The 26543-nt window shown below is 43.3% G+C and overlaps 1 protein-coding gene across 2 annotated transcripts; it reads left to right on the forward strand.

The window, feature by feature from the left end:
* The first annotated feature begins 1152 nt into the window (after positions 1 to 1152).
* Positions 1153 to 25491, forward strand: grtp1a (growth hormone regulated TBC protein 1a). 2 transcript variants are annotated; one of them, XM_088912475.1, is made up of 8 exons: positions 1153 to 2036; positions 4425 to 4576; positions 8260 to 8418; positions 12206 to 12330; positions 15331 to 15427; positions 22210 to 22382; positions 23244 to 23429; positions 24467 to 25491. In XM_088912475.1, the coding sequence occupies exons 1-8, from the start codon at positions 1951 to 1953 to the stop codon at positions 24557 to 24559; spliced, it is 1071 nt and encodes a 356-aa protein (XP_088768601.1). In that variant the 5' UTR covers positions 1153 to 1950; the 3' UTR covers positions 24560 to 25491. The 2 variants fall into 2 exon arrangements, with proteins under 2 accessions (XP_088768601.1, XP_088768602.1); XM_088912476.1 differs by lacking the exon at positions 8260 to 8418.
* The last annotated feature ends 1052 nt before the right edge of the window (positions 25492 to 26543 follow it).

A 26543-nucleotide genomic window follows, 5' to 3' on the forward strand; every position in this document is an offset into this window, starting at 1 on the left:
GCAGTTCATGTTTTTATTTAATATTCACTGGGCTGCTGCAATTTTAATTCCCTATTAGCTTGTACAAGCTGTGAAGTTCAGTAGAAAAGACTGTCCCTTTGTGAATTCCCAGAGTAAAACTTTAAACAGCAGTAAAAAACTGCTTTGTCATAATGATCTGAACTTTCTGTCTGCTTTTGTTAGAAATGCATCTTCATTTTAAACCATTAAACTTTAAAAACTTAGTTTTATATTATAGCCTTTTCATAGGATTTTATAAATATATTTAATCGATTTGATATTACAGTTACTGATGCTCTCTAGTTCTTATTTGATTTTTAATTGGAGTACTTTTGTGTATACTTGATTCAGTATTGTTTTATTCATTTCTTATTGATTTATAATTATTGAAATGTATAATTAGTACAGTTCCTTCATCTACTTTCTATATTTTCCTTTTGTACTAGCAGCTGTTGTCCCTGTATTCTCCCCTTTTTAAATGTATGAAAGGCACTATACAAATAATCACTTATTATGAATAAAGTCAAGTTAGTGTGTCGTTAATGTTCATTTCAATTATTTGTCAAAAATGCTTCGACAAACAATTAATATGGGTGAAACTGGGATAATCCGTTTAGGTTTCAGCAGGAAGGGGGATAATCGACGGGATTAAGTTGGACACAGTTCGTTATAAATACCGCTGGCAGACTTCGCATCTCTAAAGAAGAAGTTTAGGGAAAACAAGATTTATGCCAAGTTCTCCGGCAGAACTACTCCAGCGGAGTTCTGGTACTGTTGAAGGCGCGCACCCCGGTGTGCCTTACCTGTCCGCACCGCCTGCTGCGCTGGGCGTGGGGAGGTAACGTGATCGGCGGAGCGCCAGGTTTCTATTTACAAAATGCGTGGGATTGGTTTAGAGGGAACACGGGCCTGGAGGGTTAGGTTATACGTATATTTAGATTTTCAAAGTTACTTTTCGTCATGATGGGAACCGTGATGTGCCCACCTCCGTGGTAGGAAACGCTCACCGGGGTGTCCGGTGTATTGAACCGCGCTTTACAATTGATTAATTGGATCCGGTTGCAGATGACTTCCTGTCCGTAGATGGGATGAAGCAGGACGAGGGGGGGGGGAGAGCCCTGAGAGCTGAAGGAGGGTGATGTGTAGCCGGTTGGCTGTTTCCACAAGCTCCACCCTGCCCCTTGACGGACAGGTGCCCGGCGTCCTCGGGGTGTCTGGAGCTAGGTCGCCGAGCGGAAAGTACGCCGGAGTTTCAGGGAGAGGCGAGGAAACCGGCCGACAGGTCTGGGGCTGGGGCGAGAAAAGACTTCAGTCGCAGGTCGAAGAAGAGGGACGAATCGTGTCAGATCTGTCTTTCTCCGTAAAGTGACATCTTGCAAGACGAAGAAGAAGAAGAAGAAGAAGACCAAGACCAAGACCAAGACCATGAGCGTCGCCGGTTTGCAAAGGTGGAAAACGACAGGTGAAGACTAAGAGCTGCGTGCACTGTTGGGCAGAGCAGACGGGACTACGAGTGGGACACGGGCAAGGTTAAAAAAAACAACAACCTGAGGCACAGGACGTCGTGGCTTGTTTGTTTGGCTTTTTATAAAATTTGCATCGTGGATTTTACCTAGGTGAGCCTGCTAGCTGGATGATCAGGTGTAAACGTGTGCTTTTGCCGGTATCTGAAGCGGCAGCTGGCATTGCTCGTTTCTACTCAAATGCCGTCCCCACTTCTGCCGTGAACTTTGGAGTGCCCATCGAGCTGTGGCTCCAGTTCCTGCCTGGGAGGTGCTCGTACAGCACCGTACTGGGACTCGCCTCGGGCCGCTGCTGTAACACTTCACCTGTCTGAGTCCGGAAGGGAGGGTGGGGGGCGGGTAAAGCACGAGGACTTTTATTTTTGCCGGCTTGCTTTTCAGTCTAGTTTTTTGTTTTTTGCAAAAAAAAAACGCCCTCCTGATTTCAATGGAGAGTAAAGCGAACGGGACACGCGGAGCGCATCGCGGCGAAGCTGACACAAGCAGAACTAGTGCGAAAGATCGGGTGCAAAGGTAAAGTTCCCTTGGATATTTTTTTTTTATCATCAGGCCGAGTCGAGCGTCAAAATACGGTTTAATGTCTTTTGAAGACGTGCGCTGCTGTCAGAGTCGCGATTTATTTTCATTTCTACTTCAAACTACCTGCTCAAAGGGCGATTTGTGTCAAGGTAATCGTGTGACGTGCTTAACGTTATTGAATTCGCTTTAATAAGTCTTTTTTTTATTTTAATCCGTTATTTAACCTGATATGTCAGATGTGAAAGAAGTGAGCGTTTTCCACACTAAGCATTTGAGAAATTCCTGTAATACTCTATTGGCGTATGGTCACAGGTTTACAGCAGCGCAGTAAAATATTTAGTAAACGGAATACGAATACAAATACTGAACATAATTTGTTAAAGGATGAGGTTTTTAAATGCTTATCAGAATGAGCTGATGTAAATACAGAATTGCATGTTATACGTATTTATCATGCATTTTATAGTTTATTCAGAGTAATTTTAGTTACCAGTAACGTATATTCAATGGAATCAATTTGATTATATGGCATTAAAAGGTGTTTAGGTAGGTTAGAAAAGGCTCATCTTAAACTGACTAGAATTACATCAAACATCAGTCCGATCTGCGTGCTCCAGAGTGTAACAACATAACCAAAGCTTGTACTGTATGCAGTCCAGAACACAAGATAACCGTACGCAGTGTGGGTGGGTGTATTACATATTTCTTTTTAGAAGCTGGAATATTTGTATTGCGAGTTTGAAATTAAACGGAGCTGTTCAATAAACTGTAAATGTAGTTTTCAAATTAGCTTCTCATATCGTGAACACCATGTGTACAAGTGTTCCCTAAGGTACATATACTGTAGTATTTCTACATTGTTCGGAAGTACTTAAATATAGGTTTTGAATCTTGTATAAGGAGTATGTCGTTTTAGAACCGTATCATAGCAAATTCCGAAGATTTTTTTACACCATTCTGAGATCGTCTTTGAAGCATCTCTCCTGGGCTGTCTATCAGATTGACACTAGAAAGTAGGTTTTACGCCATTACCTTTATTTACTTTTTAATAGTAAGCAAATAGCTTTGTCGGTTATTTGAGGAGTATTGTGCCCTGGGATATAAAAATACTGAGCTCAAGTCATGAAATTTCATGAGCACACCAGGCGCTCTGTATTTTGGATTTGAGTGGAACTCCCATTGCCAATACGAGCCGATTTAGGATTGTAATGACGCCGTTGAAAGGCACACGAATTGAAATGCAAGGACGGTAAAAGACGGCACAGTGCAGCTCGCGGGCAAGCAGACGAGATGGGCTCAATGGCGTGCTTCCATTTGTAACCTTTCTTATGTAAATGTCTGCCGTCCCGGTTGGCTAGAATTCTTGCGAGACTGAGGCCTTGCCAAGATCCCATTGTGTCTGAGGACGGGGGCGCCCGTGAACATGAAGTCTGCAGATCAAAAGAGGCCAATTGGCCTGTTATGCATTGCTTGGTGCGGTAGTTAATGGATATGAAGATGTTATCCAGCTATGTCTTGGGGGGGGCTCGTTCCTGTCTCCCAACAAAACCTGCTATAAAGACTTTCCTCCTCTTTTGCGTTTTCAGTGTGCTTACCCTTAGTTTGCGTTGGTGTCTTCTGGTTTGTGTTTCTGTTGGTTCTGAGGTCGTCTGCAGGGTTACCTATCATGGAATGTTTGCATCAGGCCCGTTTGCAGTCTTCAAGACTGAAAAGGCAAAGTTCTTTCCTCCTGACAGAGGAGGCCACGCCCTGGCCTTCAGAGCTGGATCACACCTTGCATGAAACGCCAGGCATCCCGTCGGTGGGACCAAGGGAGAAAACCTGTTGAACATTCCTTTCTCGCCTCTGTCATCTGTTACTAAAACCCTCCAGACCCAAGCATGGTTTAAATTAACTCAACTTTTAGCAGAATGTTTTTCTTCATACCGTACCTGCAGTTGAGCCCTAAGGTTAGATGAATTTATTGAGCATCTTTGATCCCGAAGAAAAAGGAGATTAGTTTCTCCAGGAGGAACATGGGTTAATTGCAAAACTGAATTCACCCTTAAAGGCAATAGGCTGTATTCTGTTTTTTTTTTCTCAAGCAGTGTAATTTGAAATAAGGGTAAAATGCAATTGGTGGTCAATAGGGTTGTTTTTTTAAGGCAGCTTAAGTTTTCTTAAATCATCGGCATAATAAATAGTTGAGCAAGGAGAATATGAGCGTTTTTTCACTAATGGAGACTCAATCGTCTCACCCCCCTCCACCTCTCTCCCCTGAACCGACCCTCACAGGATAAGGGACTTCTGACTAGGGCGATTCAGCAATGTGCGTTTCTCCCTAATGATTCACCGCTCTGTCATCCCGTCCCCAGTTTACAATGTGTCTCTTTGTTTCAATAGGATTGATCCCTACGGCTTTGAGAGATCAGAAGACTTTGATTATGGCTCTTATGAGGAGTTTATGTCCACCTACCTCCAGATCCTCACCAGGAGATCCATCAAGTGGTCCAAGCTCCTACAGGGAAAGAGCAATGTGGAGAGAAACCTGAAAGGTAACTTTCCTCCTTCAGACCCTTGCTGCCAGTTCTGGACGCAGAGCTATTTCTTTGACTCCAACACATATGAGAATATAACCGGTTAAAAAGCGAGAGGCCGTTTGGCCCATCAGATCCCTGTGGTTGCTAGTTGCCTGTTAATGTGAGGACTTCATCTAGCTGCTTCTTGAAAAAAGGCCAGTTATCAGTCCCGGCAGCATACCTCGCTTCACGCTCCTACAACACCTCCTTTGTTTAAGCAGGTGCCTCCTGTTCTCACCTCCACTTAATTCTTGCGGGTCATGTTTCCCTCCTTGTGTTGACTTTGTCAGATCTGTTCTCATAGCCTCCTGCGTTCAAGAATAGAAAGTGTCAGTTCTTTCGACCTGTCAAAGTAGGGCATTTCGTTAAGCGGAGGAATGTATCTTATTGCTTTTCTCTGGACTGATTCCAGAGCAATAATGTATTTTTTGTATCCTTGTGACCATAATTGTATGCTATGTTCTAAATGGCTTTCTAGTGTGTTGTAGTTTTTTGACAAAAATATCATATCATTCTATTTGCCTACGTTGCCTTCCCACATAGGGCCTGTTGTTGCGTAGTAAACGAGACAGAGGCCTCCCTGTGCTAGTATCTGGGACTCGCACCATGTGATGTATGTCCTTGAATTTATGGCATTATGTTTTGTTCGTGGATGCCCTTAAAAAAATAATTTACCCTTTGCTGCAGTTAACATTTAAAACCATATGTTTTAAAAAGTCTGTATCTAAAAGGTTAAGCAAATGTAGCTTTCCACCATTGCACTGCTTCGTCAAAATAGGAATGACTAGAGTTTTAGTCCTAGTGACATATTGCTTGAGTCCTTTCTGTGGGTGAAGTGAAATTCCCTTTTGCTGTTTAAGCTGGAATTGGAGAACCTAGATTTCAGATTATTGTTGCTTAGAGAGGTTAATGACATTTGAAGTCTGAGAAACCATTAATGATTTAACATGGTCCCAGCATGTAACTGGAACTACAAATAAAGCGCAATGGTGCCTTTACTTCCTCAGGCCGTTTGGAAAAATGTGGTCTGTCTTCTACTGTCCTTACCACCTTCTACAGGTGCGCTACTGAGAGTGTGCTCACGTGTGGGATCTCAGTGTGGTTCGGCAGCAGCCTGTTGTCTGACGGAAGGAGTTACAGGGGGTGGTCAGGTCAGCCCAGTCCATCACTGGGGTACAGCTCCCCTCTATTGCGGACATTTTCACAACTCGCTGTCTCAGGAAGGCTGGGACTATCGCTAAGGATACCAGTCATCCTAGTTTCTCACTTTTCTCCCCCCTTCCCTCTGGGAAGCATTATAGGAGCATAAAGGCACAAACCTCCAGATTCAGAGACAGTTTCTTCCCGCGGACCGTCAGATTACCGAACTCTACCCCCACCACTGGCTCACACTGATGTGTCTTTTTTTTAGGTGTAGGTTAAAAAAAAAGTTTTTTGGTGATTCCTTTAATGTCTTTGTATTGGAGCATATGTACAAATAAGCATTTCATTGCACTTGTGTGTATGACAAACTCAACTGAAATGCAAGATTTTAAAAGAAATTAATGTGCATTGTATAAGATGCAATAATAACAGTATGCTTACAGGAAGATAATACATTTTCTCCGTGTGCAGTATGAGAAAACTAGGTTTAATTTTCAAATTCACTGTCTCTGGTCCCTGTTTATGTAGATTTTCCGTTTGCATATTTTTATTGCTATCAGGTCATATGCTTTAATGTGTTCTGAAAAGGTGCAGTGTGCTACTGTGTCTTTGAAAAATTCAAATTAACGCACAGTATTTCCAGCAGGCATTTTGTAATGCTAAATTTCACCAAGTTGTTCTCTGTTTATTGCGTGGTGTTCTTGTGTATTCTAGAAGCCTGCCTTTCAGTGTTCTACAGACTGTACCTGAACATTGCATTGTAAGGGGTTAGAGCTACACATTATGGTTTTCAACAAGCACCTATAATTGCATATAAAGGTGTTTTGGGCTTGTCAGTGAAAATGCTGTTGTCTGCAGAGTATAATGCAGATACAAAGCTGACTGAGCATCAGGCAGATTTCTTCAATCACACATCTTTAATATGTCTTGTAATTCTGTTCTTCTTCTGCTAAAACCCATTCACAACATTTTCTTTTCTAGTCTTTTATGGCCTGTTGAGACTAGAAGGTCCTGCCAGTAGATATTCACTGAGCTCTGAATCTGGGTTTCTGATTCCTGTTGGGCCTGCAAAGTCATGTCAAAAGACACTGCAGTGAAGGATCTAAGTGGACGCTGCCCAAAGTTCATCTCACAGAGAAATGGCTGTGAATTGTGAGCCATTAAACAATCAAACCTCTGCCACAGTCAGGGTAAACACTCTGCAAAGTTTCCTTTGTGTGACTGAAGAAAGAACCAAGGTTTTGAGTTTCACAGCGCATAAAATGTGTTTTTCATTGAGTGTTTGTAGTTGAATAATTCTGTGAATGCAACTTGCTCTGCATCTCACGTGTATAAAACTGGTCATTTTGACAACCAATATTTTACCACATAATTTGACAACTACAGTAAATAACTTCAGAATACTCGGCATGGATACATTTAACATAGGTGCAGACATGTTAGGGTTTCTGTGTCCTGCTGCCTGTACTGTAAGTATTGTTGTACATCAACAAAAATATTATATATATATATAAAGCAGCGGTCTGTTGTGTGAGATATTGTATATTGTAATAGCAATATGGTGTGAAAAAGCGTTTTGAGTTTACCTGGGTAGTTTTTCATTCTGGTGACTTTTATGAGGCATAATGTGGTCTTGTTATGTTACGTAGAGTTTTGTTTAGGGCTCATCATAGGGACATATTCTGTTCAGAGGTGAATGTGAATGTTTATCCTAAAGCTCATGGGGATAATGTCTTCTGAACAGCTACCATTGGGAATAACTAATCCAGGAATGAACTGCAAGGTTTTAATTCTTTCCTATCCATGGGGCCATGGAAGAATATTGCTTCTTATAAGATGAAAACAAACACATAATCTGATTAGATACTTTGAAGTTGGCCTTCATCTCTACAGGATAATACATGAAATGAGAAAGGCAGTATTTCTAGTTTTACTAGAATTTCCAAGTAAGAGTCCATTTCAACAGTTTTTCTATTTCTTTGCTACAACCCTGAGTCTGATAGCTTCTTTCCAATTTCATTCAGTTGTAGTCTCTATGTGCTGTGCACTGTCCTGTGTTATTTTTATGCTGGTAATATCCTGACGTTTCAGTGTGTTTGTCATTTCCTTGAATTAATAATGAAACAGATGGGTCTCTGCAGTGACCATATGTAACATCTCGCGCTCTTGAAATTACATCGATAAATGAGGTACAGTGTTTTTAAAACTGATGCAGCTTCATGGATTACATATACTGTATGTGATGTGTACTTTTTCCACTTTTCTGCCTCTGCGCTAAACTGCTAGTTATTTGGGAAGATAGAACTATGCAAAATGTTCTTTTTTGTGCGTTTAACCATGCTTTGTCGTCATGCGAAACCTACTGACTCTGCCCTCTTCTACCTGACCTGAGAAGCTCAGGCCTAGCAGTGAGTAGGTGCAGTAGGATGAAAACTGGTGCTCAAGCAGGAGCTGGCCCAGTGTCACTGCCATGGTGTGTAACCAGGAGCGATGTGTGTGTGTGTGTGTGTTGCCAGTGAAGAGGTATGTCCGGAAAGGCATTCCAAACGAGCACCGCTCGCTCATCTGGATGACGGCCAGCGGAGCTCAGGAGCAGATGGAGAAGAACCCGGGGTACTACCGTAAGCTGCTGGAGGCCGAGCATGACGCCAAGCTGGTGGACACCATCAAGACAGGTAGGAGCTCTGCCTTGCAAATCTCGCAAGAGGAGGAGTCTCGTCCGACTTGCTCCGATAGCGCTGGGTTCGGCTGCACTGAGGAAGTAATGGAAATGTGGCTGATTCATCTGATTTAGCACGCCTTCTTTAAAGGTCCGGTCTTTCGTCTGACATTGGGAACCGAGTAATTCTACGTTGAGCCAGTGTGGACAGGACAATTTTTATCAAAAACAAAGAAATGTTATCTTTGCTAATATGAGCTGTTTTTCATTTTGGTATGAAGTGAAAGGCAGCTCAGAAACTGTTGCCGGGAAAGGTGTGTGTGTAAAGTCATTGTGTATGATTCAAATGCTGATTACCATTTTACACTGTAAAACCTGACTGTAGGAAAAAAAAAGGGGAATTTCCAAAACTGTATTTGCATGAGTTGGCAGCTGTGCTCCACCATTAACATAAAAAGGGTGTGGATGCGACTACGGTGCAGCCTGACGGAGAAGCAGAGGTTCAGACTAACCCACAGGGTCAAAGCCTGTTGAAAGTAGAGCAGAGCAGCATTATAAACCAACCTGTTAGTGACAGCTGGGGGTCTTTCTGATTGACGTGCGACAGAGGGCTTCAGGATCTCATCACGCAGCTCTTTCACAGAAACCTTCATCATTAGCTGCTCTCTGCCCTAGAGGTTTTTGTTACTGAAGACATGAACGCTTTAAACTGAATGTGTTGGGGAGAATTGTCATTTTTTTTTCCTGTATTGCAACCCCCGCAATCAACATTAGGCTAACCTTCTATTTAAGAATTATGATTATGGAAAAATTGATGGAGGCTGATGTTTTTCTAAGAATGGTATTTGGAGGGTTACCATTTACTGCAATTCTGTCCCTTACTCTGTCACCTGCTGCTCTGCAAGCTGATGCATTGTGGGAAATGAGCGTGACATTTCAGCTTTAAATCTGATTTTATTTGCTGTGCAGCTCCAGGCGGCAAATGGGTTAAAGAAGTGCTTATCAGCTTCTTAAGGTTAAATCCTTGATCTGCGTAAAAAGTAGGTTAACTAAGCCCTATGGTTGAAAGAGGACAAGCTTTTTCATGTGGTCGCTGAAGTCAAAGGCAAACAGCACACACTCGGCACATGAGTACACACACTCACACAAAGACACACCCTTGCTCTGTCACATGACTCAGCCTGATTGACCTGAACAAGTGTGGCCGTGGGTAAGCTTGCCTGGAGTCTGTGCAGAAGGGGAGCTCAGACCTCGACTTCAGGGCTGGTTTCTGTTTACCCTGCAATCGTCAGTGTGCTCAGGGCCGTGACCCCAGGAAAGACTTGGACAGGCTTCTCTCTGCCATTGTATGTTCCAGTGAAACTAGAGGTATGAGGCAGGCAGTGACATTCTAAAAGAACATTTTGTTGGTGAAAAACTATGCAATTAGATTCTGGTCTTTTTCTCACCATGTAATTTAGGCTAGGCCATCTAGAGCATATTACATACTGAGCGTCAATAGAAACATATCGCTCTATGTATATACTGTAAGCAAGTGTGTTTTCAGAAAAATGAAGTGTGCAGTTGATTTACATCTTGTTTGGTGTCATTTTGTTTAATTGATTTTAAATGACTAATGAAATAATTTAGTGCTCCTGCAGCAAAGTCAGATAATTGGGCACAGGACATAACATGATTAAACCTGTTGAACTATGCTTCAAACGCACTAGGCGTGCTGAGTGGCCCCTCCTTATTTGTAAGCATTCTTATGTTTGCAGGTTAAGCCTGGTAAAATCGAGAAAGATCAACCCAGACAGTAACAAGTATGTCCAGCTTATCAAGGGAATAGTTTAGTCTCATCCGTGTGCTGGAGAGGCTGGATTCAGCCTGCACACTATTGCTAGTCATCTGGGGGTGATCACAGCCATCAGACAGTCTGGAGATACGGGAGTATCAGAACTCTGGATAGAAGTGCAGCCAAGTGCTCTTGAGCGCTGAATCAAGCTTGTGTAGGCCACACAGATGGGTGTCAGTGAGAGCAGCGCTGACATGCAGAATGAGATGTTAATTGTTTCTAACAGAGCAGCCGATTGGGAGGTCTGGGCAGGAGTGTCTAGCTGAGATCTTGATCTTGATCACCGAGAGTGACGGGCGTTGCTGTCCTTCCTGTAGGCTGACAGTATTCCAGCGGGGACAGTGGACGTCCCCATGCTGCTTGGGTACCGAGGGAGAAAGCAATGTGATGGCTTAAACTAGAGATGCTCATCTCGCTATGTTTGAACCCCACTGAGCATTGTTGGGATGAGCTGGCACAAAGCCAACCCTGGATGTCGGAGATGGGCACGTGCTGGTCAAGGGTCTATGAGAGGAATGGGACAGAATCCTACAAAACTGCGCTTGCAAAGTGCAGAGCTTGATTCTTGGGTTGGTGGCTTTCATCTGTGGCCACACCTGCGACCAGCCTGAGATGGTCACATTAAATCCCCTGTTGATGAGCAGGATTAAGCAGCGTGTATCTATCCATGCAATGAAATGTCAGCATAACTGCTACAAAAAAAGATTGGTATTATTCTGTTAATCACTTTGTGGATTTGTTGCAGTTATTTTGATTTTTCAGTGCAGTACTGGTGTTGTGAAAAGTCCAGGGATTCAGGAAATGAATTTGGTTGGATTTTTCTTTATGTCATGTACTGTATGTATTGGTCACTTTGTTTTCCTTTTGCTTCATGAAGCATAAGTGCTGTATCAGTGATTTGGTTTTGCTGGATGAAGACGCGTGTCCCCATTGGATAGGAACTGAGTGTGTTGTGGCTAAACTGCCTTTAAAGAATGTAAACCAGGTTATGCTTATACTTCTGAAAAGGACTTTTGCCTTCAGGACAGACTTGGCAATGCTGAAGTCGGATTTCCATGTTCCATTTTGTGACAAAAATACAGGCACATTAAAAAAAGATGAAAACTGAATTGTGTTCAAAGTAAATTTCCAGATTCATGAAGAACAGTGTAACTTTCTTCACATCTTTCTAAGACCCTTTCAGTTCTTTTTTTTTCTTTTAGGACATTATGGAATAATAAATACAGTTTAGGCGGTATATTGGTAAATTTTTTTCAGGTTTTGAACCCCTCAACGTTTTCAAGACAGACTTTGTCCCGTTAAGGAAAATTGCTGTTATATATTTGGAACTTATTAAATACTCCATTCCTAAGTAATCCATGATCCATGCGTGGATTCTGGAGTGAACTTCATGTTTCTTCAAAGATGCATGCCTAGTAAATACCATACTCCTTCCCACACTTGCTAGCGATTCTCCAGTTGTGCAGATTTTCCCCACTATAGTGCAGAGTGCTGACTCTGCCTGGTCTTCCTTGACCTCGAACAAATAGATTAATCTTCATCTTCTGTGCTCTGCGACTGCCTCTTGTTCGGATGAGTGAATACTCACGTACAGCAGCCCGTGAGGCTGAGAGGTGGGCCGGTTAGCGCTGCAGCCTCACAGCTGCTGGGACCCGAGCTTGCTTCTGCTCTGGGCAGAGGTCTCATCCCCTCCCTGTTTTCCAGTTGCTCTGGTTCTCTCCTCCTCAGAGTGCAGCCCCTGTTCTGGGATAAGCTCTAGGTTGTAGTGACCATCACCAGGAATGAGAAGCTTTTTGATCCCAGATGGCTGATTGGTTGGAATATACAGTATGTATGTGTATGCAGAAAATCTAGAAAACATTTTTTCTTCCACTTCAATTGCTGTTTGGAGAGGTGCAAGAACACCAGCAGTCAGTCTCGGCGGTTGAATGCTGAAATATTTTAATGGCGTTGTTTTGCTCTTTTACAGATCTGAACAGGACTTTCCCTGACAACATCCAGTTCCGCAAAACTGCTGAGCCCTGCTTGCAGCACGCACTGTTTAATGTGCTGGTAGCTTATGGCCATCACAACAAGAATGTGGGGTACTGTCAGGTATGTGATAACGTCCCTGTGCTCTACAATCAGTTCTCGGCATCCTGGAGTTCTGCACTGAAAACCTCTTGCATTGTTAAGGAGTCTTTTTAACTGTCCCCTCCCTTGTTGGTTAAAGGAAAGCAGTGCAGTCTTTCTAAAAAACATGAAGACTTAATCTTTTTGGAAACTCATTTTTTTATTGTCAGTGCCTTCACTCTGGAAACTCGTTTTTTATAAGTAACATCAAAAAAAACTGCGACTCAAGACATGAAGATAAAAAAAAGTGTTTGACCAAATATCTTCGTTATTTGAGCACCTATTTCAGTCCAGTGCATTCTTGCATGTTTTCATCTGCATTTGAGTTAAGCTGATGCACCTACATAAAACACCTTTCGCTGTGAAATATAAAATTAGGTCCCAGCTCAGTGGAAAGCAGAACTCGGGAACAATGTTGATGTATCACTGCTGGTGGTTCCCGTCTATCACTGTTTTATTCATCGAGTTTGGAAGTCCCTAATCTGACTCTTAAAATAAACAACTACAGATTATCTGCTCATTCATAAAAGCAGGAACTTCAGACTTCACTTTTTCACCTTTTAGTGTGCTGAACCCTGTCTGTTTAATTAGATTTTGCTCTATATAAATGGACTCCTATATTTCAGGCTTTTATTCGTATGCTCTTGGAGCCCTTTCTTCTGAGTGAAAGATGTCAGATCTTCTATGGCCAGTTCACTACTCGCTCCAAACCCTCCAGCAGGGCACACCCTATAACCGATTTGAGATGCTTTAAAAGTTAACCTCAGCAGGAAATGTGACGTGTCCTGTGCTGATGCCAATAGCCATTAAATTTGTCCAGGGAATTGCATATAACTTCTGCATTTGCAAAATTTTTGAAGCACAGAGGGTGATTAACCTCCTGTGCTTTCCTTCCAAAGTGTGTCCCTTCCTGTGATCTGAATGCCAGTACAACACCTGTGGAACAAAGGCTGAGTTTTTCTTCAAACAAGACTCCAGTCTTGTGAAGAGGATGAATTTCCTTGTGGTTTTGGGGACAGGCAGCTGAAAAACTTGAGCTGCTGACCTAAAAAGGAGGTTTTATAACAAAGCCTTTTCATAACCGTTTCATAATTTTTACATCACATTATTTCACCCTTTTTGTTTTTAATCTCTCAGTGTTGTGTAAAATAGTTTTATTCATTCTAGACCCACTGAAAACCTAGCAGTCCTTGCTGAGAGCGTCCTTCCATGAAGGACAAAATACAATGGTTATGTTCATAATCAGTGAGGAACAAAACAAAGGGAAATACTATTGCACGCATTAATCTTTTGAAGTGCTTGATTTCAGGATGATGTCGATGTGCATTTGTACCTTTCTGTGTCATTGCCTAAAACGCTGGGCTCTGCAGGGGCCCTTTGTGCTGTGCTCAGCAGATGGAGGATATCAGACCTTTGGTTCAGTTGACTTCTATTGTCAGTGAATCGGGCAGATCAGTTTTCAGAGGATTAAAGTCCACTGTTGGACAGCATTCCCACTGCTCGTTCTCCCTTCTCAGTCAGCAGAGCAGGGCTGTACTCTGTGAACAATGTGATGTAAAACGCACTCGTCAGCACACAACACGGCACCGCTTCACAAACGAGAGCCTGGGTGCTCTGCTCCCTGCGGAACCGCTGCTGAACGAGCCGTCAGCACGGGCACAAGGAGCACCAGCGCAATGAGCGCAGGACGGCGGGCTGGAGGAACGGGGTGATCCTCTCCTCTGCGCTTTGTGCTGTCCTTACAAGGAAGCGAGCCCTGCAGCTCCCCGTGACCGCTGGTGCCGGAGGCAGGAAGGGCTGATTTAAGGCTCTGGAGGAGGAGTATGACTGCTTGGATGAGTGAATTCAGCACACCTCGTAATTTGTTTCTAATTGTTGACATTTCAGACCCGGCTGTTTGTGTGATTTGCAAGATCTTATGCAATGTCTTGTAGTCGTGTTAATGCATTCTTTTCAGTGGATAAGCCCTTTGAAAGGGCTGTAAGAAATCAATCTGACACTTAAATGTCTCTTTTTTTTTCCCCCAAGATCAGTTTTACTTACTGATTTCATTAGCATGTTCAGAGCAATGGAGGATAAACTCTGGCCAGAGACCTCTGCTTAACTCTGAAATAATTACCAAGCCTGAAACTAAGCTTCAGCCCCAATCGTCTTCTAGTGTCAGAAACCTGTAATTGTTATTATCCAGACAGTGTGGTGCTATTTTGACGCCTGGGGAAGTTTCATTGAAGATTTTTTTTTCCAGTTTAAAATTAGAAAGCCTTCACCAAGAGCAACACAGACTGAGTGTTTAAAGCTTGATTCCGGTATTGGAAATCCCGAAACCCATTGATGGTCAATCCAGCACTGACACATGGGGGATGTAGGAATTCTCCCTCTGCGGAAAACCTTTCAGAAATAACCTGATGGATGTCTTTCACACATTAGCTGCTGGAAGAGCCTCCCTTTGTCCTGCCGTTTCATGTCAACGCTTGCAGAGAACACGACTTGGCAATGTCCTAGAACTTTCCAACACATTCGGAGCAGAGAGTGGCCCCATTTGCTTCTCCTCCTCCTCTACAGTCCCCTTCATTTCAACAGCACCTCAGCGATGACTCTTTCCGGGTTGGGGCTCACTGTAATTCCCACTTTATCTCATGTGTCTCCTTACCGCCGGGCTCAGTTGGACATTCTGGGGGTCACGCCTGCTTGCGGCGTTCCTTGTCCTCCGTCTAAAATCTAGTTAAAAACTCGAATAAATTACCGTTGGCACCTGCGTCATTCCGAAATAAATGTGTTGACAACCTTTGCTCTGAAGCTATATCTCATTAAAGCGGCTTTTCAGCCCCCAGTGCACCAGGTTTAAAAGTCCACCTTTTCATCCACTGTGTTTAGATGCTTCATTAACACCTTTCCAGTCGGATGAATCTGCCCAATTCCAGTAGCTCTGACGCTCGCCTTTGGTTCTGCCCCGATTTGAAGCCGGTTTGGTTCTATTTACAGGGCATGAATTTCATAACCGGATACCTGATCATCGTCACCAAAGATGAAGAGAAGTCGTTTTGGTTGCTAGAGGCCCTGCTGGGACGAATACTACCTGGTAAGAGCAGTGCAGTGAATTACCTGTTTTACTGGGGGGAAAGGCGAATGCTATGTTTATTTTCAGTATTTCTTGATGCCTTCCTGTGGCGTGTCAAATTTTAAGTACCATTTCTCTGTCACTGCTAGAAGCTGTTTTCTGCCTGAGCTTATGTCTTGTAAGTAAGTAGCTGCCATATTCTGATTGTAAAGACAGGGTGTTGTCTTCTTTTTTTCCCCACACACACATCATATGACTTTTTATGTGATGGATAAAAGAAATGATTTAATTTCTCCTTTTAACATGACTCTACTTCCAGTTCTGCTGTATTCTGCTGTTGATAACTGATATCGTGACATGATGAAGCTTAAACAGGCCTGGGGAAGTTCAGTTTTCAATTCGTGCATTTCAGTGAAATGGGAAGAATTATTTTCCTTATTCTCGTTTGTATTCAAGTTAAATATTTAAATTAAATTGGTGCCCTTCTCTGATTTAAAAAACATTTGAAACACTAAGTGTCCCATCTTTTGCAGTTGACTGGTTATTTGGATCGATATTCATTTTCTCACCAGGCATAAAGGCAACGCAAGCTCACGGCCCCAAAAAAATCTTTTAAGCACATTGAGTTCCCACAGCTGTCGTGTGGTGAGGGTGAGCTGAGGGGTGATTCCCAGACGACCTTGCTCTGTTCAAGCATGTTAACCCGAGCTGACAGGGTAGGCCTTACAGCACTAATATCTGCAGGTGACCTGTGTGATGAGCTCCAGAGAGCCTCCCTGGAGCAGGATTTATACATCTGAAATGTTGAATTAATATTTCTTACTTGCTCCGGTCATGAAATCACGCGTCAACCACCTCAGCAGTAATTTTAAACTTGCAAAGCTGAAAGCTCTGGAACTGGACGATAACCAGAGGACCTGGAGGAGTGAAAGAGTGACCCGAGGAGGTTGTTTTAAAAACCCCCTCAGTGGTGTGGTGTGAGGACGCGCTTTTCACAGCGCGTGCTGTGAGTTGCGTCGCGAGATGATTGAGGAGGACGAGGAGCTGGGAAGTTAGCAGGAGAGCTGTGTGCACACAGTACGCAGCCTGAGTCATTGTCACCATCCTCTTTGTGTTTCTGCCTTAACCGGCATCGCTCAGGCCACTGCATCAGACCAACTTTAAAAAATGTAATGTCAGTGTTTACATGTACTATATTGTTGGTACCATTGAAAACTGGTACCGTTTTCCTAAAAAGAAACTAAAAAGTTTTAGCAAAAATTTTAAAATATCCTCTTAAGATTTTCAATGAAGAGGTGGGCATCTTGAGTTTATGGAAAAAGTAACCGTTATGATTGGTTGAGCGGAGCATACCTCCTGTTAGGAGGAAAATGAAATATTCTAGTTCAGGTTTTAATACTGTAGCAGCTGGGTTGCTGGATTAAACTGCCAGACTCTAGACTCACCGGGCATGATACTGACCACGTGCACAGTCTGGGCCAGAGACATGCAGGCTTTCAAGCTGCCTTGCCTGTCAACCACGTTATCAGTTCGTCTCTGACTCCCCCTGGGCTGACGGGCCCTTCTGAACTTCATTCAGCGGCAAGAGTCCTCTCGCAGCCTGGGGACTGGCTGAAACACACTGCTCCTCAGCACTTGGCCTAACTTGAGTTCATGTGCCCAAAACCTCTAACCCAGAAACAGTTTTCAAATAAATAACAAAATGAAGATTGATCTCTCTCAAGCTGTCATGGGACGTCATGATGTCAAAATGATTTAATCCTTCCATATCCCCTTGTGTTTATCTTTCCACATGGGTTTAGAGTCACTGAATAATCTCGCACTGAGATCCTGGTTTCTTGAAAGTGGATCCGTGTGAAACATAAGGTACCAAGTTCTGGATTATGATTGTGGATTTGTTGGATAACTATTATGGATTTGAACAGCCGTAAAAAGAATGTTTACTGTCCAGATTTCAGGATCTGATCGGCCCCGTGTTAAATGAGTGTTTCTGATCTTTCTTGACGTCTGAGGCTTTGCCGTAGGCGGACTGTGACTGGAGTTTTCCTGGAGGCAATGACAGATTTGGCATGTTTCCCCATGGGAGGCTGTACTCATGTCAGTCAGGATGGCCTCGACTTGTCACACAGCAGCAACACCTGTGAGCCTGACTGCTCCTTTGTTTGATACCAGATCTCCTGCAAGGCACTATGGGACACCTGCAATGTGAACAATGGCCAATGGCTCTGCGGACTTTTGGCAGAAAGCGTGTTTCATCCTTGTTCCCTCCCTGCTGATATTGTTAATGGTTGAGATTGAGATGCAAATCAGGAATGCATACAAGGAAAGACAATGTTTAAATGATGCACTGCTACATATATTCTTGCGGACATATGCAGAGAGGCAGTTTCCAAGTTTTGATGGAATGAAGGACATTTAGTATTTAAAGTGACTCTTGGATTCAGGGTTGTTGGACTAGGCTTTCGTAGTGTACACTCACAGAGAGCACGTTAAATCATGTAATACTTGTTGCAATCTTTCTAATGAGCCTAAGCATGCACTGCTTTGTAGAAGTGCCTACTTGTGAAGATACAGGAAATATAAGGAACGTGTGATGCAGTATACTGTATAATACTGACTTCTACCATCGTGACAAAATTAAACTTGGATCCATGTTGCTAAAAAGTTCACTGTCCTCTGAAACGAAGATCTGAATTTATGTCAGGGTGATCTGGATGAATACCATTGGGTGTGGATCAATTCGGTTATCCCAACAGCAAGGCGTCTTCCTCGACTAGATATTGGATATATTCTCTGTGTTCAGCACTGAAAGAGTTAAATGGTTAATCCCTCGCCCTTCTCCATTGCAAGAGATCCTTAAGCCTGCCTGTGGTTAACCCTCTGGACTCTGCTGCTGCTCAAGCTACAGTACAGGAGACGGTATCGGCTCCAGCTCTATACAGTGTGATTCTGGGGTCTTCTAAGTATTATCACTTGTGTGTTACTGGCTTCTGGGTGTGACAGACAAGTCTGGACATTCAGTCAAGAGGGCCCTGCTGTACTCTAGATGTGCCAGTGTGTTATCTGGAGCTCACTGGGCCAGCTGTGTGTCTCCGCTCAGTGAAGAACTCACTCCACGTCTGGAGGGGGCTGGACATAGTGTAGAGGCTTCTGATTCATGGTGGAACGATGAGAAACGGGTCGGGGGCAGTTACTGATCGCTGACCAGTTTTTTTTTTTCCTGTGAAATCTTTGTCGCAGAAAAGAGGTCGAGGCAAGAGTTCCATCGTCACATCGGGGAAGTTAAAGTAAGGCAAAGGTGACAAAATCGATGCCACTGCCAACAAAAACCACGCGAAGAAAATAAATGTGCAAAACAGTAGTTTCTTGTTCATTGTTTCGCACAGCGCTGCAGCAGGTGAATTGCACCTTCTGGGTCACCGAATTCTCACGGAAACCGGAATGCCGAATGCGATGTCCGAATGCTGTGAGCACGGGGGCTACTCCTCCTGTCCTGCATGTGCGATTGTTATGCCATGCTGTTGTTCACAGCCACAGTCTCAGCAGTTCAGCGAGCTCCTTATGTCTCATTAATCATCATACAGGGGCGCTGCAATAACCTGTTTAATTAGAAGCGACTTTCGTGAGTAATACAGTATGTAGAAGCTTGAATTAGCATAATTTTGTAGCTACGGCCAAAGTAAGTAAAATCTGACTTTCACAGATTACCGTGGTAAAGGGATTATTGCAGGGTACTCGTTAAAGTAGTAGGATTACAAATGCCCAAGATTCTTTCTAGTTTTGTTCGTTCATAACCTAATAAGTTTGGAATTTATTTCCAGTCGAGTTTGTGTCTCAGGGGTCCAGACATTAATTAGGACTTGTGGGTAACGGGGGTCTTTGTGTCAAATGTCGTTGGGGCTTAGTTTCCAACACAAAAGCATCACTGGACTGCTGGGCTAAGCCTGGTCTCCAAATGAGGACCCTGAGGGTCCTGGCTTCTCCACCAGAAGATTGTTTCTGACAGTCGCATCCAACTTCGGCGGGGAGTACAGTACATGCCTCTAGTCACAGGAGCTCTGTTCTTCTGAACCTGGACTGAAGAATGCAAAGAGCATTTCATTGTGATTTGCAGTTCAGCTTTTTGTTCTTTTCATACTTTAGACATGGGCTGCTTTCTGACAACAAATTGGACCTACATAATACAGCTTTTGTGTGTTGCTTATGTAAAAGAAAGTCACCCCTTGTGAAGCACAGTTTTTAGTTTGCCTCTGTGTAACAATAGACCTAAGGGTCCAGGCAAGTCAAAAGCTTCCTTCAAAGTATGTTTGAAAAACATTTATAGTGAGATGTATAACTTTAAGCATGCTAATGACTACTGGGGTTTTTCAATTGAATTTTCCTAATGTCTGTGAGATGTTTCCTAAAATGAGGATGTCCCCAATCTCTGCCTGAAAATGTTTTCTGTATTTATTTCAGATTTATTTTTAAACGTGTCTGAATTGCAGACTGTACTGACATCAAATGATCACATTTATGTAAACCGTTGCTTAAACATTGTGTCCCAGGTGTTGAAGTAAAAAAAAAACGGGCTTGTATAACTTTGGGGCTGTGGGGGTTTTGCTTTCAGTACTTATTCTCAAAAACATTCAAGAATCTTTCATTTCCAGGTTGCTTTCCAAGTCAATTAACCTGTATTAAAGTTAGGAAAGGAATCAAAGAACATCATTGGTTTCACTCTAGATATAATCACAGTATGATTGTTCTGAATTTTTTTAGCTACACTCAACTGAATTCTATTGATAATTCATTTCACTACAGCAGAGGATTTCTGAGTTTTGAATCTAGTTTTGTTCAGTACAGAGACAAACCACCGTGTCTTGAGGGAAGTCGGTTGTAAAAAGCTCTTAGGACCTCAGTTGAACTGAAGGCGTGTAATGTTCTTACTCTCTGTCAGCTGTCACTTCCTTTACTGTCATGTTAATGCTCATAAGCGCAATAGTCAGCACTTAAAACCTCTTATTGTTTATGATGCACTGGGTGTTGTCTGTCTTTTCATAGAAGAACAGTGGTTTTTAGTAAATGATATTACTGTGTGCTCTGATGCCCATAGCATGCCACTGTTCGAGAAGGTGGAGTTTGATACTGTGGATCTTTTTTCCTCCTCTCCTTCTTTCTTGAAACTTCACAAAATTATATGCAAGGAAAAACCAAATCCCTCGATGGACTCAAGGTTTCTAAGAGAAAGTTTCCTACATTTCTTGCGTTTGTAAGGATTTCTTTCTAAGCAGAGGTACAGGTGGAGGGAGGAGTTCTGCTAATGCACAGAGAAGGAGGATAAAAACAATTGTGGAAATGCAGCTGAAAACAAATTTCCAGCGGTGCGGATTGGAAAAAGTATTTCCGAAGATCTTTCGATTGGTGGTAGTTCTTCGCACCGAGATTCAGTTGTATGTGTATGTCAGTGCGGGTCTGTGTGTTCAGCTGTTTTTTTTATGTTGTCTGTGAATGTGGAAAACATCCTTAGCTGCTTGCAGAGCCCCTGAGTATTGTGAAGAAATAGTGATAGTTGTTCTGAGAAGGGCACAGAGCTTGTGAACAGCACTTCGCACTGGCACTACAGTCTGTTCTATTTGTGGACGGCCCACCCCAAGCTATGTATAACTAGGAACAGGGTCACGTGGTCCTGCAATCCGTACTTTATCTCCAGGGAATCTCATTAAAAGCAGTGTAATAATGGAAGCTTAGTCTGCGGTAGCTGTCTTTTCCTGGGAGAGAAGAGGGGTGAGGGATTGTGGGGTTTACCTCGGCAGGGACAGAACTCAAGCTCCTGCCAGCTTCCGGCTCAAATTCTCTTTCCTGGCTACAACACTAAGCCTCGAGTGAGGCAACGAAAATGGCCCCTATTGTCTCTTCTTGGAGCATTCTAACTTTTCTTTTTGAGGTTTTTCTTCAGCATGTAAAATGCACATACAGGACAGCTGGATTTAAATGTGGAGAGTCTAGGACGATAGTTTTCTTCTCTTGGTGAACTACTTGGTAATTCCACGTAAGCTGTTTCTGTAAACTTCAGGATTCATTCTGTCTTTGCTACCATTAGTTACAACATCAATAATGAGTGAGTGACGCGGGTCCAGAGAAGGCCAGGCATGTCCAGGCCACGACACCACCTCCACCGAGCTTCAGAATTTGCTTGCATGTGCAAAAGTGAGCCAGGAGAGCTTCTGAATAATGTTTTATTTTAAAGTTATACATTTCAACAGATGTGACCAAGATAAATCTTTACTGAAGTGGTGCGAAGGTTCAGTGTGGTGAAAGAAAGGAACTACGGGTGCTCCAGAATAACACCACCTCATCTGTGAAACATGGCCTTGCCTGCAACTGTATAGATTGTGGGTAATCAAGATCAGGACGGTTTTATTGATGTATAAATTGGGCTCTTTGGAATTTGACAAAACAAATGACCCTGTGAAAGAGCGTCTCGAAATCAATCTCTGTAACGGTTACTCCAAATTACAAGTTATCTGAAGGAAGATCTTTTTTTTTTTAATTTGAGCATTTCAAATATTTCTGAGCGGGTTATAGGTTGCGGGCCTACAAAGCCCAAAAGCAAGTTTTTGACAAGCCTGTAATGCTTCCCAAACAGAAGACATTTTCTGGTATAATATTTGAGCAAAACAAGGGTGCTTTCCCCTTCCCAGGGAATTCCTACAGCCTGTGTAATAAGTGTCATGCCTCCTTGTAAGTCGTTTCCTCGGGTTGGGGAGCGAAGGCTGGAGAAACACACCGATGTTGACGGGCTTGTTGAACTGGTGTTCCCGCAGATTATTACACTCCTGCCATGCTGGGCCTGAAGACGGACCAGGAGGTGCTGGGTGAGCTGGTGAGGCTGAAGGTGCCAGCAGTGTCCCAGATCATGGTCCAGCACAACGTCATGTGGACCCTGGTGGTCTCCCGGTGGTTCATCTGCCTGTTCATCGACATCCTACCTGTGGAGGTGAGAGCCCCTGGACTGCGGTTCAGAACCCCGACTCCGAACCAACTCGACCTCAGAGAGCTGTAAGAACAGCTGAGAATGAAGAGCCCTGTTTATCTGAGATACAGGTGGCTAAGTAGGTATTTAGTTTTCAAAATAATGTTAATTTAAAAATAAATGTGCAATTACCCATTCTTGACGTCTTGTACTGTAGGTCTGATTAAGCAGAAGTGTTAAGTTGATGCATTTGTCCCTTTAACATCAACTGGAGTTTGGCTTTTCCCCAAGAACTATTTTGTGGGAAACTGTTTCAAAGTCTCTGGCTCCTGGCTGGTTAGTCTAAATCAGAGGTCTCCAACTACATTCCTGTAGGGTCTGCAGGCTGGTGTTCCAACCATGTTCTCAGTGGGTCAGATTATTTTATTAATTTATAACTGTAATACTTGTAACTGGATTTACATCAGGGACAGCAGTTTCCAGAAGAGCACTCCAGAAACCTATTCACAACCAGCAAGAAGTTATCAATTTGTTTCTGTGAAATGTCAATATTGTCTTAGAGTGTCTTGAACCCATCATCCATAAGATGAAACGTATGGCGAGAGAGTTGCTAGGGTGCTAAATTCCATATTGCTGTCCATCAAGTTGTGCAGATTACATGGTAGTAATGGAGATTCTTCACAAATGAGGCCAATGGGAAGTAAATTGTGCGTGTCCCTTGAGAGACTAAAGCATCATTATTTGATGAATTCTAATTGATTTTCTGGCAGCTGCTGTCCCTTTCTTTCCAGCCTCCCTGATGGCAGCTGCAAAGTGTCAGCAACGACTGGTCCTCGCCCCTCGCTGCATTGCTCATACTCCTGTCGACTTTCCGTTTCTTCACAGACCGTTCTGAGAATCTGGGATTGCATGTTCTACGAGGGATCAAAAATAATCTTCCGCGTGGCCTTGACGTTAATCAAGCACAACCAGGCTTTAATCTTGCAAGGCAAAAACTTCCCCGACATCTGTGACAAGTTCAAGGAGATCATCCATGGGGCGTTTGTGGAGGACTGTCACACGTTCATGCAGGTGAGCTTATTTGCTTCGGGGAAGATGGCGTCTAAAGATGGCAAGCAAGCTGACACGCTGGGTTTGCATCACGGGTTAGCTGTCATTACGCCAAAACGTCTATCAATGGCAAAGCAAAACCCTTGGAGTTTTGTAGCGTTGGCATTCTGGAGGGTCTTGCTTTCCTGTGTGTGTGGGGGGGGGAGTGACAAACAGGGGTCTCTTGGGGCTCAATTGGTGATGGCAGTTGCTCAGAAGGCAGATTGTGACTGTAGTCCATGGTGCTAACTGGCTGAGGAGGATTCTCTAAGCAGTGGTGCCCAGCTGGCCAAGTGCTTGAAGTCTGGGTGAGATCCTGCTCTCCAGGGTGGCCTGGCCCTGCAACAGCTAGACCTGTGACTTGCTGAGCACTTGTGTGCGAGTAAACTCTCCCGCGGACTCTGCTATACGTTCCTCATCCCCCCGGTCTGGTTTGCACTGGCATTTTCCCCCAAACTAGAAGAGGGTATAAAAAAAATGAATGCCAATTGAAATTGTCGGCTTACTTGGAAATCAGGTGGTGGTGCTGAAGAGGAGATTTGAAATGAACCGTTGCATTTTGCTTTCATGAAACGTGCTGACTTTTAGGTTTGCCTAGTCTTGTGAAACTAGGAACAGAGCAGTGTGATTTGTGGGGTGTTGAGGAGAGGTCTTCCTGTGCACGTCCTCTGAATTCCCTCCCAGTCGCAGTGCGTGAATAAGCCTGTATAGATTGGAAAATGTTATGCGAGTTCCATGTGGTGTTGGGGAAAAGCTCGGCATTTTGTCCATTTTGAAAATTATGCCGAACTTTGTGCTCCAATACCAAGAAGAAATGGTAAAATAATGAATATGTGCAGTTCTGCGTTTTCTTGAGTGCACTGATTTAATACTTCAAAATGATCAGATTTCCTCAATCTGAAATGATTTTGTCCTCACAATTGTTGAACTATGAGTGAATTGCTTTATGACACAGTTACTCCTGTGATACTGCATTCCTGTAGCAAGGTGGAAATAAACAGCCATGTTTCTCTTTTCAGAAAATCTTTACAGAGCCTGGAAGTCTTTCCATGACAACAGTCAACAAGCTCCGTGAGACGTGCAGAGCCAGAATCCTGTCCCAGGAACAGTGACTGCTTCCAAACTGAGCAACTAGATGCTGTAGCAAGATTCTTAACATTCCAGTACAATATCTTTTGCACTGAGTGTAAAATTTTTACCAATTTCCAAGACTGTTAGGTACCTGACCAGTTTACGGCCTTTCAAAAGATTGTTGTACAAAATCTGCACTGTAGTATATGAATAGATATTTATAAGTTTAACCAAATGAGTAAATATTTGATGTGGACTGGTGATTTATGCTGATTGTGACTAGTCTTAAGCCCGAGAGAGTACTTCTGAAGGGTAAAAAAAATCTCTATAAAAGTTTTTCTTTTTTAATCTTCATGCCTCTGCACTTTACCTATTGTAGAACATAAGAGTTCATTAAGGATATTTAATATGGCATTTAACAACCATTGTCGATCTGGAACATTGGGTCATCTACCTGCACCCTGCACTGAAGTTAAATCAGTCCCTTCAGTTTATGTATCTAAATCAATCAGCACTGCTAGGGGAGAGATCTTTTACTGTATCACTCCCAGACTGTTATTGTATATTTGTTTTTAATTCTGTTTTAGTTTGTAAAAAAAAAACATGATTTAAGATCTGTGACATTTCTATCTATTCAGACTGCTCTTTTTAATGTAAGAAAAGATCTGCACCATTCAGGGTTGAAAATTTTATCATTTTTTATATGCTGTCTACAATCGGTGAGGCAGTGACGATTTCCTTTTAATCTTTTATAATAGTGAATCTGATAAAGGTTCTGTACTGTATTTTAGATGTATACAATACTTGAATTTTCTTCTCCTGAATACTTATTTCTGCAAATGTAGCGTGACCTATCAAATAGGATTCCTTTTTTATAATGGATGTAGCACTGCTGTACTTTTTGTATTCAGTAGATGTGTGCAGGACACTGTTTAAGATTTGTTTTGTATATGCATTAAAATTAAGTCATGAATTTGTCTGCTGTAGTTTTTTAGCGGATGGATATTTGGTGGAGGCAGGGTTGTTTGCCACCCCTGTGGGGGGGTGGCGGGCGCTGGTCCACTTGCCTGTGCCTTCTTACATCTGTATTCATGGATCGAGAGCTCTGTCCACATTATTTGTGTTAAGAGGAGCAAATAACATTTGAGGCAGGTATCGGACTCTGCCAAGGGTGTGTCTGGTCTCTTCTCCTGGTCCTGATCTCCATGAGCAGAGTGCAGCTGAGACTTTGCATGTATCCAATATGGGGACTGGAAGGCTGCATCTCTGCCGTTCTCTTTGCCTCAGGTGAACCGATCTCTGGTGCGCACTGGAGAGCTTTGCAGCCCACTGTGACGGCCTGCAGTCAGGATGGGGGGTCAGCACCTTCAAAGCTGAAGTCATGGTTTCTGATTTGGGAAAGGGGCTTGTTCTCTCCAGGGGAAGGAAGAAGCCACAAGCCCCTGCCTCAAGTGGTGGTCTTGCTCAGGAGGGCGAGATGGCTTGGCTGCTGCAGTAATGCAGACTCGGTACCGAACCACACTGGCACAGTTCTCAAACGAATCTCTTGGTTTTCCCGACCCTCTTCGGCCCCATCCGCACCTGTGGTCACGGGCAGAATGAGAGGGCAGGTACAAGCCACGGCAGCTGTGGTTTCTCTGGAGGGGTGGTGGGCTTAGGAGCCAGTTGAGGTGGCCTGGGCATCGCAGGAGAATGGCTCCTGGGTGTACCAGTCCCAGCCCACAGGGAAGAGAGCCCAGGGCAGATTGAGGACAGACTCGTGTGATTCTCCCTCTGAGGGGGCCCGCAGGCGGAGCTGGAGACTGTTACTGGTGAAAAGGGAGTCATCTGCCCTGCTTGTCTTGTTGCCACTGCAGCTCTCACCAGCAGTAAGCAGTTAGAAAATGGAAGGATGAATGGTAAATAATTGCATTGTTCCAGAAGTGACACAGCCTTGAGGTGACGAGTAGAGTTAGATAACCTCAAGTTTCTGAGATGTAAACCTGCTTAGTAATTTGATGGAGATCGTCATTTGCTCTGTAATCA

This window comes from Atractosteus spatula, chromosome 4 (genome assembly GCF_055471065.1).
Source record: "Atractosteus spatula isolate fAtrSpa1 chromosome 4, fAtrSpa1.hap1, whole genome shotgun sequence".
NCBI lineage: Eukaryota > Metazoa > Chordata > Actinopteri > Semionotiformes > Lepisosteidae > Atractosteus > Atractosteus spatula.

What these genes read in the sequence shown, in the direction of transcription:
- grtp1a (XM_088912475.1), top strand. Translation starts at nt 1,951, where the DNA reads ATGGAGAGTAAAGCGAACGGGACACGCGGAGCGCATCGCGGCGAAGCT. An exon ending in TGTGGAGAGAAACCTGAAAG is followed by an intron (nt 4,577 to 8,259) that starts GTAACTTTCCTC and finishes GTGTGTTGCCAG; the next exon opens with TGAAGAGGTATGTCCGGAAA. An exon ending in GGTGGACACCATCAAGACAG is followed by an intron (nt 8,419 to 12,205) that starts GTAGGAGCTCTG and finishes GCTCTTTTACAG; the next exon opens with ATCTGAACAGGACTTTCCCT.